General features: G+C 38.6%; 1 protein-coding gene across 1 annotated transcript in view; it reads right to left on the reverse strand.

The window, feature by feature from the left end:
• HMCN1 (hemicentin 1) overlaps nt 1-21,192 on the reverse strand; it is a 209,654-nt gene that overhangs the window by 85,661 nt on the left and 102,801 nt on the right. The window contains exons 25-39 of the mRNA XM_009275892.2: nt 19,013-19,285; nt 17,814-17,909; nt 17,201-17,395; nt 15,989-16,119; nt 15,165-15,312; nt 14,539-14,665; nt 13,363-13,517; nt 10,449-10,727; nt 9,550-9,831; nt 8,419-8,527; nt 7,677-7,846; nt 7,286-7,440; nt 6,373-6,496; nt 4,948-5,049; nt 2,479-2,655 (exon numbers count right to left, since the gene is read on the reverse strand). Of these exons, the coding sequence (XP_009274167.1) occupies nt 2,479-2,655; nt 4,948-5,049; nt 6,373-6,496; nt 7,286-7,440; nt 7,677-7,846; nt 8,419-8,527; nt 9,550-9,831; nt 10,449-10,727; nt 13,363-13,517; nt 14,539-14,665; nt 15,165-15,312; nt 15,989-16,119; nt 17,201-17,395; nt 17,814-17,909; nt 19,013-19,285 (2,523 nt within the window). The remainder of the gene's footprint in view (nt 1-2,478; nt 2,656-4,947; nt 5,050-6,372; nt 6,497-7,285; nt 7,441-7,676; nt 7,847-8,418; nt 8,528-9,549; nt 9,832-10,448; nt 10,728-13,362; nt 13,518-14,538; nt 14,666-15,164; nt 15,313-15,988; nt 16,120-17,200; nt 17,396-17,813; nt 17,910-19,012; nt 19,286-21,192) is intronic.

Raw genomic sequence — 21,192 nt, forward strand, 5'->3', positions numbered from 1 at the left:
AACAAAGCTGAAACAGCTACGTAAGAGTATTAATCACAATAAAATTAAATGGGCCACTTACTTTTGGACATTATTTCTCTTTCTGCTAGGCACTACATTGTTGGAATGATTTCTCATGTTACTCCTACTGAGCTCTTGTCATTTGTTTGCTCCGTGCCAAATCCTGCTCTTCACTTAGATAAACAGTCAGATAACTTCAATGAAACTACTGTGAGCAAGGTAAGCAGGACTGGGCCCACAGCCCAGAGGATAGCTGCGAAACCCGGGAACCATAACATAAAACCAGAAAATATTCCCTCAAACTTTTATAATATTCCATTTAGACCTTGTGAAAGGCATTAAGAATGGTGGGGATTAAAGAAAGATGTTTATCATACAAACTGCATAAAGCAAATACATACACAGAGTAATAAATTGGCCTTGCAGAGCATATGTGAACATTTACCAGATTAGACTGTATAACATCTGCCTGTCTGATGATAAAAAACATCTTAATGGAACATCTCAAAACACTTACTATAGGTACACATTCTAACAAATTTTGTAGAGCTATGTTAAAAAGGGAGACAAGAAGTATTAAAAAATTGAGATGTTTCATTTATCAGGAGAATCAAAACAATTTTATTTGCTCCTACCACTAATAACTTAGTAATAAAGCTTTACAGTCAGTATCAGTGCAAAACTTAATACTTGAAGTCACTCCGAGAAAGAGATGAGAATGGTGTGATCTACTCATACATATCCTACGTGAGGAAAAAAAAAAATTTATAAAATTCTGTACTGAAAACAAGATTCATTAATATTTTGAGCAACCTCTAACAGCCTGTAACTCAAGCTACCTACTCTTGGACAAATTCCAGTAATAGCAGAAATGGCAGGAAAAAAAGCAGTGTGATTTTATAATATTTTTTTCCCCACACACATGCACACAGTTCCCCTATTTCACTACAATAGCATCCATTGTTCTCAAATGCCTGAAAGTTATAATGGTGAGAAAGAAGTGGAAAAAATTAATACAGTGATATCATATGAATATACTAAACTAGAATTCAACCTGCTTCCTTCAGTAGGACTGCCTAGTTTCATTTAATGTTAAGCCTGCAGTATCAAGCATTGTTCTTAATGCAAAAATGATCTGATAACTTCTACCATAGCTACTGCATCCACAACACTATTAACAACAGAAGTTGTTGAATACGACCAGTAATCGACCAGCATAGGTGCTCATTCACAATGCCAACTGCCATACAGAAATCTAGAGCAGGCTTTCAGTAAATGTAGCATAATGTTCTGTACTTGACACTTCAGAGTCTATTCTCCATTAAGTAGTCATTCTTGCTTCCACTATTAAGAGGGGAAAAAAGCCTCCAGTTTTCTCTTCTCAAACTCATAAACTGTAACTAAACTGGATGATAAACTTGTTCATGGTAAATTCAAAAAGCACTCCATTGTAAGCCTGGCATGATACAAGCTGAATTAAATAGGTTCATGGATAGGTATTTCAGCTTCCTTTGATGCAATTAGTTCTGGCTGCAACTGCATATATTCTGTTCTGGAAGGGGAAACAATTTTATGTGTCTAAGTTAGAAAGTATTAGTTCCCTAGAAAACTCCGGACATATCCACTGAAATTCCGCCACCCATAAAAGGACACACACATATTTAGGAGTTATTTTTCATTTTTCGGTTTAACCAGAATAATGACCTTGGCTCTAAATATTTCCTGGGAATTAATCACTGGGTGGGGTTAATTGCCTTTGACCACTTCTTGAGCCATCAGTTTTTCCCATGATGGTCATTAATTCCATGGAAATGTACTGCCCAACTCATTATTTGTTAATTAACATTAATAGGAACTACATACTCTGCGTGCATCTCAGCTGGGGACACTGTGCCAAATTTGGGCCACAGTTTTGCATGCAAGACTCCCACAGAAAACCAGCTACATGCATATGCATTTATCAAAGATAAGAATTTGGATTACGGCTCCATCCAAAAGCCACTGAAATCAGTGGAAAAGCTCCAATTTGGCTTTTGATCAGGTGCCTCATGTCTGCAAACACCCACACTTCCACTTCATCTTATTAGACGCAGTACATTTTTCTTTAGAACTCTTGGATTATGAAAGAGCATTTGATCGGTGTCCCTTCTTTATCTCCTGTGAGCTTTAAAGTCATATACAGCAAAACCCAGCAATTGCAAGGCCTTCCAAATTGCTGAAGTGATAACATAAATACCTCTTCCACAAATCTGGTGTCTCTGCTCATTCTTCCTAGAATTGACTTCCCTTACCACATTTTGCTAATACAAAACATGTATTCTAATGTCGCTGAAAGACAGAAGAGTGAATTTTCTTCCCTCTGACCCCTGCCATATATCTTCCAGTATGATGGTGTGATGAGTGATGGTAAGTCTGCTAAGCAGACTTGAAACTTGAAAAGTGCATGCAGGTGTTTTTCGTAAGTTTTATAATACTTACCATGAACCTGAAGACTGTAAAACAACTCAGCTGTGCCCGCTGTGTTGACAGCCACGCACTTGTAAATGCCAGTGTCAGAGATCTGAGCACCCTCAATCTGCAGAACCTGCCCTCTGTTCAGAAAAGTGGCGCTTGCAGCACTGGTAAGTGGACGACTGTCTTTGTACCATGTGATAGCTGCATAATGAAAGGAAAGATGGAAAAGTTGCCAAAAATACACCCATTACAAACAAAGGGACCAAATAGTCTTCAAACTTTCCATTTAAGTTTTCAGATACATAACAACAACATTTACAAATCAATATCAATATTAATCATAATTAATAACAATAAAAAGTAACTAGAAAATGAGGACATCGGTAACATTTGTGCAAAATACTGAGTATGCCATTCAATAGCAAACTTGACGCTATCATCCATGTGCACCATATATTTATGAAAAAATGGTCTGAAGTTAAAAAAAAAATCACAGAAAACATTGTTATAGGGGATTTACTCATCTCATACCAAGGTCAACAGCAGCTGTTTAAAAATATGCAATAATATGATATATATCATTTTTTCACCTTTTACCCTAAAGTATTGCTACATTAAACTGAACCACCTGGGAAAGTTTACAGAATCAAAATGCAAGCAATCAAACCAAAGTTCAGCTGGCAGACAAAAAAACTGAAAATAAAGCCCAGACCAAAATGCAAGCAATCAAACCAAAGTTCAACTGGCAGACTGAAAAACTGAAAATAAAGCCCAGGAAACTGCTATTACTCCAAAAGAAAATTTTATATCAACAAAATCTGAGGACTTTTTTGCATCTCAGCCAAAAGATGGCACCCTCCATCAGCAGAATGTATAACTAATGCTTAACTGGCATCACTTCACTATTCAGTTAGATGAAACTGCTACTTACTGAGTCATTTTCCGTAGCACACAAGTTTTCTGTGAAAGACACATTCAAGAAGTAATCTGGCCTGACTGATGAGCAAGACTGCATGCAAGCTTTTTTCTTTTTCAGCGTGATGTTGTGCTATCACTTTTCTTAGCTAATATCATATCCTGACATTAGTATGTAGCATCACATCATACATAGAAGAGGTGAGCAAACTGGGTTTATTGTATAAATCATATGAACTCCATCACTTTAATTGTTTGTCCTAAAATAACTGGCAATTTGATGAGAAAACAGTGCAAAATGGATATAAAATCCTTATGTTTTTATAACATTTTACATATACCTCCAATAATTTCGAATTTTGTTATATACAGGCATAAATGATTCTAGAAAATAATACTTTGCTGAGAATTAATTTTTTAAAAGGTAGAGAAGGTGAACCTGGATGCTCACCTGAAATTCAGTAACACCTTTCTTCTGAAAATGGGATTATGATCAGCACAAGAATAAATTGCTATATTAGATATAAAATATTAGCTATACACTATTCCCCAAGTTTTGCTGTACAATAATTAATACAGAAGATTATTCTCATATTAACACGGTATTTTTATATCCCATCAGAAGAAGGTGGGAACATAAAACACACACTGGAAAAAAGAAGGAAATAAATTTTTGTCTGCATATCTCAACAACAAGAACAAAAAAAGATTAACTGTAAAAAAAGACCTAATCCAAAAATCCTAGCTCGGAAAGAATCCCAGCAATGAAGTAACTAAAATCCAGATTGCTTTAGATTTTTCTCAATTCAGAAACAATTCAAAAGATCCATCAGTCTAAACAGGAGCCAAACCCCTTCAGCTCTCACTTGGGTAAATGTCTATGATTTCTACCGGAAACTTGCCTTAAGGAAAAAAAAAAAAAAAAATTATAATTCCACAAAATGTGAGGAAAATAAAGCACAAACAGATATACACAGTCTAGTTTTCAAAGCTTAGAATATAAGGAGAACCCACAAATTCATTAGTATAATTTATTACCGCAGCAGGCCACAGAAAGCACTGTACACACACAGAAAATCTACTCATTTTCACAGGCAAAGGGCCCAGACCAAACAAAGAGCCTCCTATTAATTTCAATAGACTTCAAATAAAGTCCTAGACATGGCCACATTTGACAGGCACACTCAATACACAATGTACTGTTTTAAGTCTGCTCTACACTATAAAATATTGACCTGACGGGAAAAGAGTGGATGTGTTTAAAGCTGATTTAGCAAAAATCTAACAGTATTCTTGTCTATGGACAGGGCATCGCTGTACACGCAAGGGAGTAGATTATCCTTGCGGTTTTCATTCATTTAATTAAAAATGGTGGGGATTACCGAATTCCTCAATAGTTACTCCACATCAGTTGATATATTGACCTTTCCCATTATACATAGCATTTAACAGTTTCTAGCTAGTTTAAAAACCACAGAATTAACTTCCGTTCAGGATATCCATTATTTTCAAAAGACACGTAAAAGTGAAAACCTTTTATCAGGTCTGCTTCATGTTCTCAACGGTGCATGTGCATACCTGGCAGAGGGTTCCCAGACACTCTGCATTCAAGATGGATTGGATTATTCACCACCACTGTTTCATTTAACATTTTCCCTGCATCTTCCAGAGTGGGTGGTTCTGGGAAAAGACAAAAGCATCAGGTTTTCATTAATTCAGCCACCCAGCTAGCAGAACATCCAATCACAAAGTAATCTGCCCTCTGAGAAACTTTGGGCAATGAATTGCGCAAGCTTCAACTAAGTGCTGGATGACTGAGGAATTTCTCAAGAAAGTTCGTCTTTGAAACGGGAATACTCTCTAATTATATAACCTCATTAGTGTTAAGAGGAATAAAACATTATTTTTATTTTTTCAGGAAAAATGGCATTTAAAATGGACTTGCAGGAAATGGGTGCACGACACAGAACAGTAATCTAACGTGGCAAGCTCATCTCACTTGAACTGGTAATATTAAACTGAATGTTGTACATGGCTTTAACAAAGCAAGACTCTTTACCTTACTAAAATTTATAAATTCACAACGTGACAGAAACACTAGATAATGGCACTTTGAACATGAAGACTGAGAGCAAAAGAGATATTTATGAGCATGGGACTGACACTAAAATTAACTATGACGCAATTATCACAGTATAAGATGAGTGTGGTTTCTCTTTCTAAGTCTCATCCATGGAGATACTACAATCTGTCTTCATTTCAGTTTAACATTTTCCTTACAAGTCAACGTAATCATACTCATCATGAGCATTTTGCCACAGTCCTTTCCTGCACCTCCTGAGGATTCCCGTACCTCCTTTGAGGATTGGGTCACATCAAGAATGCACAATGCTTCGTGACCACTTCTGAGGCAAATATACATAAATCATGGTGAGAGCATTTATTAAATTCACATGCAAACAACAGCTTCTCAAGTTTCTCTGATTCCTTTTATACTGATTTTAGCTACAAAATAAAATTCCTTTTAAACAGTCTGAAAAATCCCCTTATAAGAAAATATTTCTTTCTCAGAAAAGTAATTCATAAAATCTCCCCATTGCAAGGTCATGGGGAATGCCATTATTCCCAGAAAATTTGGATCAAATTAATAATGCCAACAGTGGTACATCATATCTTGATTCAGAAACATAGAGTACCCTTCTGAGCGGTGGGTTAGTGGCAATGCGTTTGGCTTCTTGGGATACCTCTGAACAGAAGAGTTAATTGGAAAGGCATTCATTTCTGTGGCCCTCGGTACCACACAAGAAAGGCTAAATCCCAAGAAAGACAGCCTTTGCCCTGACTTCTTACTAATGGAGTGGGATGAAGAAAGAAAACTGAAAGATGGATGTGCAGAGACAACAAAAATGCCAGAAAGCTTAAGAGAAAAAGGAATACAGCTATAAAAAAGCTGCCTTAAAACAGCCATGTTTAGCTTCTAACTAGAGGCAGAAACATCATTACCATGCACATGAAGCCGAACGTGCTGTTGGGCTTCTCCTGCAGCATTTGTTGCCACACAAGTGTACCGGCCAGCATCTTCCAGCAGGGCCTTGACAACTTGCAGAATACGGCCTGAAGACTCCAGCTGTACCAAAACAGAGAGCAAGGAACCACTTTACACAACGATCCCAGGCAGAGCCGCTAAGCGTAATGGCAAAGCAGACATTTATGCTGAATACAGCCAGTCTCATCTTTCTTCTAACCTGGGGCTAATATTCATGCAAGAGGTGTCTTGGTAGTTCAGAGACTTCAGTGTTCCTGGGACATCAGGATTATTAGCTGTACAGCTGTAAGGAGACCTAGATGACAGAGGGGCAGGCAAGCAAAGTGAAGAGGAGGCTGCAGGCAGAGAGAGCTGCCGCTGGCAAGATGTCAAAAACTGCTCCAGCCTAAAGTAAACCAAAGCCATTACAAGCACTCAACCCCCTGGAGCATGCAAGCACTGGGAAGGGCTGTTCATTGAAAGTCAGAATCTCACAGTGAGAAGGGAACGTATAGGTAGGCACTGCAATGGCAGTGCTTATAGAAAAACTCATCTAATCCCGCCTCACAGTGACAAGTGGGTAGAGCCACCTTGTAACTGGCAGACAACCATACCTTGAAGGTTAAAGTACAACTGAAAGGAGCTGGATGCTGAATTTACAGTCATGGACTCTTCTGATATGGAGGTGTCTAATGGGATTCAGTCTACTAAACACTGCTATTCAATCTGAGATACCGTCCTATTCAGGTAAAAAGCCCATCGCTCTCCAGGATGGATCTTTAGCATCTTTATATCACAGCATGAGGGAAGCAAAGGAAAAGAAGCACTAACATGTATAATTTATTGTCACTATCTTTCATGGTTTGGATCTCATAGAAGAGTAGTGCTTACTCTTATATTTCCTCTGGCAGTGTTTACCGGTTGACCATCTTTTAACCAAGTTATGGAAGGGCTGGGAATGCCATTGGCTATGCACTGCAGCGTCACAGGTTTGTATATCACAACAGCTCTCTCAGAAGTCCCAGCTGATTTGATGGTTGGAGGAACTGGAAGAAGCACCAGAAACAAAAATGAAATATCATTTGAACATACACATTTAAATATATAGAAGTAATATCCCACAGATAAGAGCAGCTTCACTTCTATTTCATCTACTCTCATCTCCAATTTTTCAACCCACTAATACAAATAAACATTTACAGAAAATTTGAGCACCTTCTTGCCAGCAATTTAAAATAAAGGCAGTCTGCTGCTTCCCCATCACACCCCTTGAGTAACCTACCATGCACAGTAACATCAAATTCCCTTTCATGTTCTCCTGCCTTATTTGCAGCCACACATTTATACCGGCCAGTGTCTGACACTTGAGCTTGAGAGATGAGAAGTTTTTGTCCATTTAATAAGATCTTCTGTCCAGATCCCTCTTCAACTGGTTGACCATCTTTCAGCCACCTACCAAAAAGAAAGTACAATCTCAGATCTCTATGACAGTAAGATCAACAACACTCCTAAAATATGCACAATTCTATTAAACAGAATTTCTAGGAAGGTTTGGAGATGTCAGGTAGTATTCTGCTTTTCTGAGTGCCATGGACCGAAATGGTTTATCTGGAGACGGGAGTATAGGGGAACAGGCACTAAAGAAGTCAGAAAGGTTGACAGCTAGGAAGCAGTAGTGAAAGTGGATGCCACCAACAGAGGCAGACAGGAATCTCCAAAGCAAAAGCAATCACTAACGACAGATGAAAAGTGTACAGATGCATTAGGAAGGGAATGAGAGTTTTGTCAGCTCTTGTTATCTATCCTAATTTCCAGGACATGCATATTGGCACAACATACCAAACTACTTTAAAACAAAATCCTGATCCTGCCATGCATGTGCCTGATGCTGTCTTCAGTGGAGCCTGGAGTTTGTCCTCCACACATTAACCGTAACTAGATAACATGGGTAGTTCATAAAGACTACCTCCAAGCTCACCTACTGAGCCTTTTTTTTTTTCCTACTGTCATACCAATCCCCTTACGTGATAGTTGGTGAGGGTGTCCCTGCTGCTGAACAATCCAACTCCAAAGGGCTATGGAGAATCACAATGTAGTCCAAGAGCTCATCCCCACCTTCCACAAATGGCGGGACTGTAAGAGAGAAAAACCCATCAACAGAAACTTAAGCATTAGAAATGTCATAAAAGTCTATATAATAGTAATGTTAAAAAAAAAAAAAATCTTGACATCTCTCTCACTTTGGGACATGCACAGATTTGCAGTTCATCACTGTTCCTTTTTGAAGAGAAACATCTACCCAATGATATTTTGTGGCTCCAAATTACTCTTCTCATTCTTTTTTATTGCTTCTTGTTTGTTTGTTTTTTCCAGATTCTTTCTGAACCTGTCAGCAGAAGGAGAAAACAAAGGTGCAGAGGACCCTCTTCCAGGTCCTCTTCACCCTGTCTCATTGTCTTGCAGGAGTGGCTGGGGTGGGGAGGAAGTACTGCCATACAGCTCCTCCCAGCTCCTTCACTGACTAGGAAGACCAGTGAGATATACCCGGAGTGGAAGAATGGATGCTCTACATCTGCACGCAATAGTATGCGCTGTTCTTCAAAAGGGCAGTTCAAAGCCTAAAAATCAAGCCTTTAAAGTTCTTAAATAAACCCTTCCATGTCCGGAGAATGTGATGAACATCTGTATAATTCATTTAGAGACATTCAGAAGGGACTGCTGAGATTCAGACTGTGGTAAAGGATTCAATGGAAAAAGAAGAAAAAATCTTCTTCATGAAAGGTTCAAAATTTGCACAACAGCTCAAATTCAGAGAAAGGTGTTCTTGCCCCAGAGGCAACTACTCAGTGATATTTTTTAATGGATTCCTTTCATATCTATGATCTTCTTCTAGAAAGGCAAGTCAGAAGAATTTTAAAGGTCCCTGAGGATAATATTTTCCTACCACATGCATGAAAACTCTTCAAGAACTAACCTGAAAGTAAGTCTTCAAGCCATCCCATAACCCTGGACAGAAAAAGCGTGCAGCGCCCAGGTTTAACTAAGTATGCAACTTGACTAAGTGATCTTTCATACAATGATACCAACAAAAATAAAAGCATGCTTTATTAGGTTTATGGAATTCTGATAAATCAGTAGTTCTATTGCTCACACACCTAAGATTTCAACTTCATATTTGATTTCTTGTTCTCCAGCTATGCTTGTGGCCACACACAAATACTGGCCCTGGTCAGCCTCAACAGCATTCAGAATCTCCAGCTTCTTCCCTCCAGATACAACGCGGAGGTTGTTGCTTGCTTTCACAGGCACACCATCTTTTAACCAGGTAAGGAGAGGTGGAGGATTGCCAGCAGCTTTACACTCTAATGTCAGTGAATTGCCAGCAACCACCTGCCTGTTCTGGGCTGTGTCAGCACTGCCCTCAATTACTGGAGGAACTGTAGAAAGGAAACAATACGTTGCAAATGATTAATTCTGAAGCCAGAAAATGTATTAAGAGCAAATGGGTTAGTTCCTCCCCACTCACATTGGCTCTATATGCCATTATGTCACGCACAATTTCATGTGAGAATTTGCTGCCAGGGTAAGCCAAGACAAAGGGGAAACAGAGAAGTCAAATGATGTAGTTCAATATTGACCAGTTGTATAAAATAGAGGATCTGCAGGGCTTTGAGATGGAAGAACTAAATCTGAAGGTCTTAAAACAGTATGCTAAAGATCCCACCCAGAGTAGGTATTTCAGGTAAGTGTTGTTCAGCATGCACATGCGAGAAAGAGAAAGGATACATGGAGAAGAAGTAGTTTTGATATTTCACTAAAGCATGGTATCAAGGCTCCTGAAGTCAAGAGCTTTTTGAGAGTCACATAAAGCACAGGGTGTGAAGCTCCCTCTACATGGTCCTGCTAATACAGGCCAATCCTTAAATGCAACAATTGACTGCTGTTTACCCTTGACAGGCCTGCAAAGGCTGCTGATGTTACAAAGGCAGAAAAGTTTTCAAAACACACTTCCTGTAACATGGCAAATAACCAAGTTCAATAAACTTTTGCCTACCATAGACATCCACATCATATATTTTTTCAGCAGCTCCAGCAGCATTGGTCACGCGGCAAGTGTACTTTGCAGAATCTGATACTTGGGCCCGAGGTATCTGCAGGAATTGCCCTCTATCCACATACAGAGCATGGGGGCTGGAAATAATTGGGCGTCCGTCTTTGTACCATGTAATGGTAGGAACAGGGATTCCCTTGGTTTCGCATTCCAAATTTATAAGGTTGTTAAGAAGCACCGACACCTCTGTGGTAATATTCCCTCCTTTAATACCAGGAGGGACTATTTCAAAAGACAAAACAACAGTATTAAAGCCTTAGTATACAAGTCTGTGTAGATTTAAATAGATTAAGCATTAGAATGCTGTAAGAATAAAAGATTTTAGCTTAAGCAGACTTTCAACCCTTCTTGGTGTTTTTTGTTTGTTTTTTTCCCCCTTCAGAGTTATCCATTGCCTGTACAATTCTCTGGGGCACACTGAGAGTTGAAAGCGTGAAGAGAACACAACATAAATGGAATCTAACATCAAACAGCTACCATATACTTAAGAAACAAGTGCCACAGCAAGGGGCGCTGCAAAGCATTGCTGCCCCACTAGAGGTACCTGGAAACTTTTTACCTTCTAGGCTCCGACATGTGCCAAGTTAGGACAGTTGGGCCTTCATGCGTCCTGAAATGCATTTGGGCATGGCTCTGCCTCCTCCCTGTCTCTGAGGGGGAAAGAGCAATCCCTGCATATGTTGGGAGGTGCATCCTCCCAACAAGGAACAGCGACCTGCTATTTAAAATACCAAATACATCCAAAAGCCTCTACGACTGCAGTGGGAACTGCTCAGTACTCAAAACTTCTGAAGATGAAGTCACTTACTTTGAGACTAAATATGAGCTTAACAGTCTAGCTTTATGCTCCTATTTTTGAAACTTTTGGCCCATAGTCATTTCCCTTGCTCGCTAGGCAGCAGTACTCAGATTTTTCTAGCAAACAAGCTCTCGTGTAAATCAGCCAATATAAAGAGTTCGTAAATCTCTGTAGAAGTAATAAAAACACAGTGCAATTGGCAACAACTAAATTTATGACTGCTGAAAGTACCAGACACATCTGGCAGACACATTAACTCCTCTGCTGCCAAACATGCTCAGTATATCGTAGACTTCCACTGACTTCCATAGTGTTCATTTAAAATGCCACTGCAGAAATGTAAAGCAAAGTGTCAGTGAATGGGATCTACACCTATGAGATGGGTCTTGCAGATTATCAAACCATGATGAAATATTTTCCTAATTAAATAATTTGTGTGCAAAAATACACAAACCTATAAAATATGCTGAAACACACCCAGTTCAAAGGCAAATGCATTTCTCTATCAGCATGCTTTCATCTGCAGACATGGGGAGCGGTTTTAACATGGTGTTTTGGGAAAATATCAAAGCCAAAAGTAGGACTAAACAGCTAAAACAAAGTAAGAACTAGCAAGAATTAGCACCTAGGTTCCTCACTTACTCTGTGGGCTTCTGTTTGTCCAGCCCGGATTAATGAGAAATTTAAAAGTAAAGAGATATTCCATTCTACTATCACAAATTCACCTCTCTTTGGAATAACCTGAAGTAAGGTCTACTCATCTACGAGGATTTTATTTGTGGGGGGTTTTTTATTCCTCTAATCTCACAACAGCCACAATCACCGGCAAGTCCTCACAGCATTTTCTTTGTTCCCAATGGAAAAAGACTTCACTATGATTTGTGTACAGGCATATTTCTGTGCATGTGGTTGCTCCATGCTTCAGAAATGTCCCAAATGAGGGAAGTAATGTATTATAAGTTCACAGTTATCAGAAGAAAAAGACACACAATCTTCAGAAGCAAATCCATAGCAAATGAGGACTCATCAGCTTAAGGGCTCACAGATTCAAATTCCTACACTTCACACTCTGGGCACAAGAGTGTTGTCTCACCTACAGATTTCTGCACTTGTTTCCCCCTAATTTCTGCTAGCACTGTGCTCTCTCAGTTTTCAGGTCTGACTGGGCTTTTCACACGTTCTTTGTCTTCCAAATTGAAAAACTCTTGTCTCCTTTGAAGTCTTCCTTCAAAAGCTACTTCTTCCTTCTTCCATGAATCTTTCCCCTCCTTTTCTCCCAACTGATAATCTCCTAATTTACATTAAACTTATCTAGACTAATCACAGGAACTGCCTGTTCTCCATGTCTTCGCTAAGACTCCACTGCTTGTAAAAACACAAAAAAGTATACTCAGTGTGCTATAAACTTCACAAAAATAATAATAATGTTAACGTGGTTATCTCATGCTAGCATTTCCTCTCTTGCTATAAGTGACCTCAATTCACACCAATTTAAGCAAGATAACATACTACACTACCTGAAGATCATCTGGAACATTCTTTTCCAAAGACTGTTTGAGTCTGATTCTTACTGGTTCTGCACTTTACTTCATACTTTTGCACTAACTTTAACTTATTGTTGGCTGAATTTACTTCTAGCACTAGGTTAAGGAAAATAAGACGATGAGTGTATAAAAATCTTCTAATTAATTTTCTCCTAAGACAGATCAAAATAACGAAGCCAATGTAATAATAAAATAATTCAGTTGAAACTAATTAATAGCAAAATCTGAGAAGGCCTTTCAAGATTTTTGGCTTTCACCAATTAGAAATGAATAAAATAAGCACATAAAAGCCACTTAAAGGCCAAGCTTGCAAAGACTACATCCATACTTAACATGACACATATAAATGCTCAAAAAGATCACTTTGTTGACAGATGAGCATTAAGTTATGTATATACACAAACTCTGCAAGATCAGAGCCTCAGTTTATATTTGTCTGAGCATCTCCATTCAAAAAAGAAATCTTATGAGTAAAATCAAAGGATCTTCTAGGATCAGGCATCTATAAACTTACCATGGATGATCAGCTTGACCTCCTTAACTTGTTTGCCAGCAGTGTTGGTGGCGCTGCACTGATAACGACCTTTGTCAATCCTTCGAGCACTCTTTATATGTAGAACTTGATCTTTGTCCAGAAGCTCAACATTGGGATCACCCAAAAACAAGGGCCTGGAACAGAGATTATTTTGCTTCACAAAACTCTGACCCCATCTTTTCAACATTAATTTAAACTGACAGTAATAAGAAGGGGTCATTTAATGGCAGTAATCATACCATTAAAGAGTACCATTTAGCACTAGAGCAACAGCATTAATCCAAAGAGCCACCACAAAGTGACAAACTATTATAATTAATTTTATTCCTAGTTTTTAGAAGAAACCAAAGCACAAAAGTACTTTACTCAGGTCGTCCAGGATGCCATCATCAGAGCCAGAGTCCTACTCCTGAGCTCAGTTTCTTTTCCTAATTACTTAGGTCATGACAGTCCTCTGCTGATAACAAAGTGTCTGCATTTACTAGATGAAAGTGTCAACATATCAATACAAAAGAATAAGGAATTGTCACATCAGAATATCTGTGAGTACTAGCCAATGCTTATACTGAACTACATTGTTGAACACCAACACTATTTAAAAAACACAGCCCATTTTGTTTTTCGGCTAATATTTAAGCCACCAAGAATTCTTCTCTTGGTATGCTTTCCTGGAAGATGAGATGAAGAATTGAAACATGCAGGCTACAAATGTTTTAAAACCTTTAATGTATATATGCAGAACTGCACAAGGCACTAGCTAGAAAAATGTTTGATATGGGTCCTGTCTACCAATGAAAAAATCATGTCAGCAAAACAACTGTTTTTTAACTAATGATATGTTTAAAATAATCCAGATACAATAAACTCAAAGAAATGGTTACATTTGTCTTGGTTCAAGCATTGTCTAGCTTCAAATACCATAAATCTGCTCTGCAAGTGCCAGCATCAATAATGGGACAGTTCACAAAGAAAAGAAGGATGCTAACTTTTGATTAAAGAACTTACCACCTCACACCACCACAAATTTTATCCACCGACAATAACTTAACACTAAGTAGTTAAAAGCTGAGCTTGCTGGTACAGCGCACTTTCTTCCTCTACATTCTAAGGGAGGAATAACCTAGACACAAACCACAAAAGCTATAATAGACTTACTTGCCATCTTTGAACCAGTGAATGTCAGGAAAAGGGAAGCCTTTGGCTCTACATTCCAGACTGATTTCCTGGTTGAGGATGACTGCAATTTCACCAGGGGTATCAGCACCTATTATACTTGGTGGAACTTTAAAAAGACAAACATTACAGGAAGAACTGCTATTTAACCAGGAAGGTATGCTATGAAACTGGAAGAAATGCAGTGGTGAATCATGCTATTCCCTTGAAACAACTTTAGTTTTCACTGCAAAGTGACTCCTGCTAGATCACATCATTTCTACCACGACAAGCACTTCCACACTTCTGCTGATGAACTGTACGTAAGAAGACTCCTATGTTAGACTGCTGTATACCCAAAATACAAAACAAAGTACCAAAGACCAAAATCCAGAAGTGAAAAGCAGCATTTTGTCTGTGTTACAAGAATGGCAAATTTTCAGTCTTCAAAAGCCACCATGAAGAGTGCTTCGACAGCCAATATTTAATGGGCAGCAAGAGGAAAAATTCATTTATAATAAATTGAAATTTAATGGCTTCTTAAGTATCAACTGTTTTTCAGATCACCATCTTTAAAAAAAAAAAAAAACACAAAAACAAAACAGAAAAAAACAAACCACGGAACTAACCTAGTATATCTAGGTTAAACAGCTTCTCAGAACTTCCTGCTACATTTATGGCTTTGCATGAATATTGTCCAGCATCATCAGTAGCAGCTTTAAGGAGCTTCAGTATCTTCCCATTGTGCAAAATCTGGAGAGTACTGCTTTCCACAACCTTAAAAGAACCCGAGACATTAGCCTTATGTGATCCAAGTTACATCAGCCAAATATCACAGCTGGATTTTTAAAAGAAAATGGTAGGTTTAGTCTAAGGATAATCTGTTTCCCCTTTCAGTTACAGCACTAATCTCCTCAACTTCTGCAATCTATTCAATATGACTTGTAGCTCAACACACAATAGAGAGTGGGAAAACCAAAGAAATTTTTCATTCATCAGTAATGGTCAGTCACAAAGGTGCATAAAGGGGTCTCTCCTCATCTTAAACTATCACTTCTCAGCTACAAGTAGAAGCATAGGACTCAAGGATAATCCTGAGGAATTCGAATCATCTCCAAGAGTTCTTATTTCTCCGTCTACAGAATGAAGAAAATACCATTATTTGTCCCCTCTGCAAGGGCTCTGGCATCTACAATACTGGGAGATTGCTAAGGCTAATGCCTAGGGGAATCTTGAAAATAAAAAGTTTACTTTTGACTTACTGAACAGCTGAATTAATAGATTAGCCATATTTAGCTGGCTTTCTGTGTGGGTGTTCTCAGTGCAGTTTAAATATACATAAAGGCATGTACATGTATTTATTTTAAATGAGTTCTCATACCAAGCACTCAAAAATCAACACAAAACTGACTGATGATGGCTATGTTACTTCATTTAGGTTAATCATACGTACCTGGATATCTTCTTTATACCAAGAGATTATTGGGAAGGGGTTACCAGATACTTCACAGAAGAGACTTACAGGGTGACGAACAACTACAGATGTATTTGTCACCTTTTCTTGATCTCTAATTTCAGGAGGAACTACAAGAAAGCTCAAAGTCATGTATTAAGCCTTCTATTCCAGTGATTTCCCACTTCTTCCTTCCCCCCCAAGTCAAGGACCACTGTAATCTAAATTTCTCACATCCTTTTCATTCCCTGCCCAACATTTCCATTTGCCTTTTGGCTCTGGACATATCTCCCTGTGTCCTTTCTTCTCTTTTTCAAAAAACAGTTTTCTCTTGCCCAATAACAGACTCCCAGGGAAATTAACTCAAATACAATCACCATCAACATTTTAAGAGAATAATCTTAAAATTTAATCTTAAATTTAATTTTATTTAAACTTAATCTTAATCTTAAAATCTCACGTTATTTGCTTAGCATATAAAGGAAACAGATTCCAGAGAGTCATCCTTCCTCTTCACTGCTCCAGTCATCCCCAAGAACATCTGCCTATCATTTGTCCCACTATGAATGCAAAGAGAATGGCCTTATGTGGTGGATTAGAAAGTTCAAACCCCACTGATGAGTCCTGCTCATACAAGATGGAATTCCTCTTTTTAGATCCCTCCCTGTTAAAGATAAGGATATAATCCTGCTCAGGCATCAGAACTATCATGGGAAGTGAACAAGGCTGGAATAGAAGTAATCTGTAAGAAGCAAAATATCAAAACATATCTCAAGGCTACCTGTAGAGTTTCTATTCTCCAATTAGGATTCTGGAAGAAGAATATCAAGAGCAAGAATTCTACTATTCTATGTTCATTCTGATAAATAACTTTTCTCATATTTATATTTGAAATGCAGATCTATCACCCAATCTTTAATTTCTACAGTACAAAAGTCTTCATTTATTACTTGCATTAAAGTTTTTAAGTATAACTAGAGCCTTCTACAAACGAGATGCACCTACCTCTTTGAGCAAAACAAAGATGGTTTGTGCATAAAGTCACAGAGAACAGAAACAATAGAAAAAAAATAGAGAGTTTCAGAATTATAGAAATGCAAGTGCTCAGATTAGATTTTATAATTTAACTGCCCATAGGCAGATTTGGGGCATACAATAAAAGAGAAGATGTTCTTCAAAAACAGTTCCCCAATAGTTGTATTCATTATTTACCGTGAACTTTCAGGTTATATTTTCTTTCTGTGCTTCCAGCTTCATTGGTTGCCACACAGATATACTCTCCATTATCAGAAGGTGTAACAGAAGCTATGATCAGCAGTGTCCCATCATCCAGAATTGAAATCCCTCTTTCACTGCCTGTCAGCTCTCTTCCATTACGTAACCATTTGATGACAGGCTTTGGAATGCCTAACAAGAAAAAAGCGAAACTTCAAGAAATGGTTCACTCAGCTCAGAATAAGAAAGATTCAAACAATTCCCACTGCTTGCTGGAAGTCTTACTGTGAAGAACAATGCACAGGGAGGCCATGAGCTTTCAAACTTAGAGTAAGCCCCAACTGTTACAGTATGATTTTAGCATGAAAAATCTTAGTCCTAAACATTATAATATCCTTGTTGGCTAGCAATGACTTTTCACAGAACTTCTGCACACAGTGGTTATTTAAATCATTGTTAGTTTGAATTTTTCCACATAAAGTATATATGGAAAATACTGTGCAGATTGTACACTTTTACCATGACAAGGAGTACACAGAAACTTAGTAATTTTCAGTGGTCAACAGAAAAATATACTTTTGTCACTAAAGGTGGTAACAATGATACAGACCTTTTGCTGGGCATGGGAATGCAATGCGTTGATTTGCCACTCTTTCTTGAAAGGGACTATTATATGGAGGGTCCAGATCATCGATAGTAGGAGACTCTGAAAGAAAATTTGACCCAAAAACAAATCTCGACCTCTGCTCCTAAATGTGAAAATACAGTCTGGCAATACATAACACTTCTAAGTATCTCTCCTTCACACAAGGTCAGATTCCAATAACCCCCTTTACATTAATGAAGTGTACTATACAAGCAGTCTTGATTTCAGTGGGAATATTTAGGAAGTAAGCAGTACAAAGAGGCTTTCAAAATTGACTGAAACTGGTTCTCTCTAAAACCTGCTATATTTGTTTTGAAGGTAGAGACAGTGTTTCTGCAAAATCTAAAAAATACTATTTAAACTGTTTTTTCTCATACCACATATTAGTACTACTTCCATCCTTTGTTCTTGCATCTCATTTTAAACTTGTGTGCGGACTGAGACTATAAAAGTATATTATTTATAATTAAGTAAAGTTACTGGCAGTTCTTTGTTGTTCCTAACAAGTGGTTCTCAGCACCTCTAATCCAAAGGGATCGGAATGTTGCCTTTAGACTACTACAAAGAAGAAATAATTACTGCTTAGCTTAAGTCAGTCATGCTACATTGATGCATGTCAGCCCATCAAGTGAGGAGTTATACTACATATTTAAATTGGCACGTTGACCACTATTGGTGCCCCATCACCATTTCAACAGCATACTAACTGATTAAACGAAGAGCTCAATTTCAGCTCATGCAAAATTCCAATTCCATTTAAAGCTGTGACACCAGGCTTTGAGGTTCAGAGACAGTCTCTGAAGATGTGAGACATTTGAACACACGGATATAGTATTTGAAAAAGAGGTTTCCCATACTGGAATCTGATTTTAATTACCTACTACAAAACCAAATCATAAGTAGCTTGAAGATTTTTTAATTAAAAAAAGTAATATATTTTGAGTTTCTTTTTCTTATTTCTGCAAACTCTCCAAAGACTATTTGCCTATTCTAATTTTCCTTAATTAACATCAGAACATAACATTTAAGACAGATTTGGATTTTGCATCAGGTAACAGTCAACAGCAAAGAGCATTGCTCTCCAAAACATAAACCAGACAGCACTGGTATGAAATTATACCTAGCCAGGGCAGGAGGCAAGATTACAGCCCTAGCATAAATACCTTGAACTTGTACTGTTATCTCTGACGTGTCACTGCCCACTGCGTTACTGGCAACACACTTGTAGATTCCGGCATCAGAAAGCTGGACATTGCTGATGCTTAGAGCTCCATCCAGGCTGTGGACAAACTGCCCACCATCTATTGGCACAGCACTTCTGCCTTTGAACCAAATGATTGTTGGGGGAGGGATCCCCTGGGCACTGCAAGGTATGTCAACTCTGTGGCCAGCTTGGACTTTCAAAACTCGAGGCCCACGCTGTATCTTTGGAGGAACTAAGGAAGACAAGTTTAGTTCACAGTAACGTGAAGAAAATTATGTACAAGATCATTCTTAAGGCTGAGAGAGTTGGGATTGTTCAGCCTGGAGAAGAGAAGGCTCCAGGGAGACCTTATTGCAGCCTTTCAATGTATAAAGTTGGTTTATAAGAAAGATGGGGACAGACTTTTTAGTAGGGCCTGTTCTGATAGGACAAGGGGGAATGGCTTTAAACTAAAAAAGGGTAGATTCAGACTAGATATAAGGAAGAAATTTTTTGTGATGAGGGTGGTGAAACACTGGAACAGGTTGCCCAGACAGGTGGTGGATGCCCCATCCCTGGAAGCATTCAAGGTCAGGTTGGACAGGGCTCTGAGAAACTTGAAGATGTCCCTGCTCATTGCAGGGGGGTTGGACTAGATGACCTTTAAATGTCCCTTTCAACCCAAACCATTCTATGATTCTATGAAATTCTTTTCCATTTTTGTCTTTTTAGAAAATGTCCTTCTTTATTCACTGAAACCAAATTCCCTCAGGTGACTAAGGAAGCAGACCTGCATGTTCTCTGCATAGGGTAGGATGCACAATACCCTACTGCTTAACTTACTTGAAGAAGCTACATTTCAAATTCTACTGTGTGACTTCCATATGAGTAGTGTAATATTATTAAACTGAGCACATTTGAAGAGCTATGGGTACTGGCTCTTCATAACACAAAACAATTCAAAAGCTTTTATGATAAAGTTAACTACATTTTCCTTTTGACATTTTAATTTCCTTCCTCTAATCCCTTATCTCTGTATGCTTCCAAACACAAGTTTGGACAAGGCGATAAAATATGGCTAGAGAGATTTTGCTGGTCCCAAAGACTAATACAAATCCAACATAACTCTTTTGCCACAATGTTTTTCTTTCTAAGGATCATTGACAATAAAAAGACTTATAAAGAATGTCTGAAACAATAACAAGTGCCATTTTTCCAGACTCTCTGTTAATGTACAATTACAGATAAACAAAGATGTGCACTGATATCAGACTTCTCTATACACAGAACCAGACAGTAGTCTGTTATAGCCATTGTAATTGAATTAGTGTAGTCTGAAGGTTTCAGAGCTGCTGGGAGCAGGAGTTCCAATCTGGTACGTTTGTGGTATGTGATCCACTTCAAAGATGTGTGCTGGCAATAGGCATTGGCAGCAACACTTCCAAACTCTACATGAACCACAGGAGAACTATCTATACACCCACAATTACCCACAAGAGCAACTAGACACCTTGTGCTGGTTTTGGCTGGGATCAGCCTCATCTGGGCTGTGCCAGGCCATGGCTCCTGCACCCAGTCTCCTATATACTTTAGCACTGGCAGGAGGTACACATACCACAACCTGTGTTTCTGTCTGACACAGATAAGGAAGAATAAATGAGAGAGCACAGAGCTAACAACACGTGACATTGTGTAAGTGGTTAAGAGACTGTAGTTGGAGCCCCAGTAAGGGGAGATTTGGAGAGAGACAAGGGAGTGAGAATGTGATGATCTATGGTAAGAAGGAGAGGGAAGGGGTCATGGGTCCTAGGTTGAGCAAGAGCAACTAGACACCTTGTGCTGGTTTTGGCTGGGATAGAGTTAATTTTCATCACAGTAACTAGTACGGGGCTATGTTTTGGATTTGTGCTGAAAACGGTGTTGATAATACAGGGATGTTTTCATTACTGCTGAGCAGTGCTTACACAGAGTCAAGGCGTTTTCTGCTTCTCACACCACCCCATCAGCAAGTTGGCCGGGGGTGCACAAGAAGTTGGGAGGGGACACAGCTGGGACAGCTGACCCCAACTGACCAAAGGGATATTCCATACCATATGATGCCATGCTCAGCATATAAAGCTGGGGGAAGAAGAAGTGGGGAGGAGGAGGAGGGGACGACAC

The sequence above is a fragment of the Aptenodytes forsteri genome, unplaced genomic scaffold (genome assembly GCF_000699145.1).
Source record: "Aptenodytes forsteri isolate BGI_AS27 unplaced genomic scaffold, ASM69914v1 Scaffold289, whole genome shotgun sequence".
NCBI classification, from domain to species: Eukaryota; Metazoa; Chordata; class Aves; order Sphenisciformes; family Spheniscidae; genus Aptenodytes; species Aptenodytes forsteri.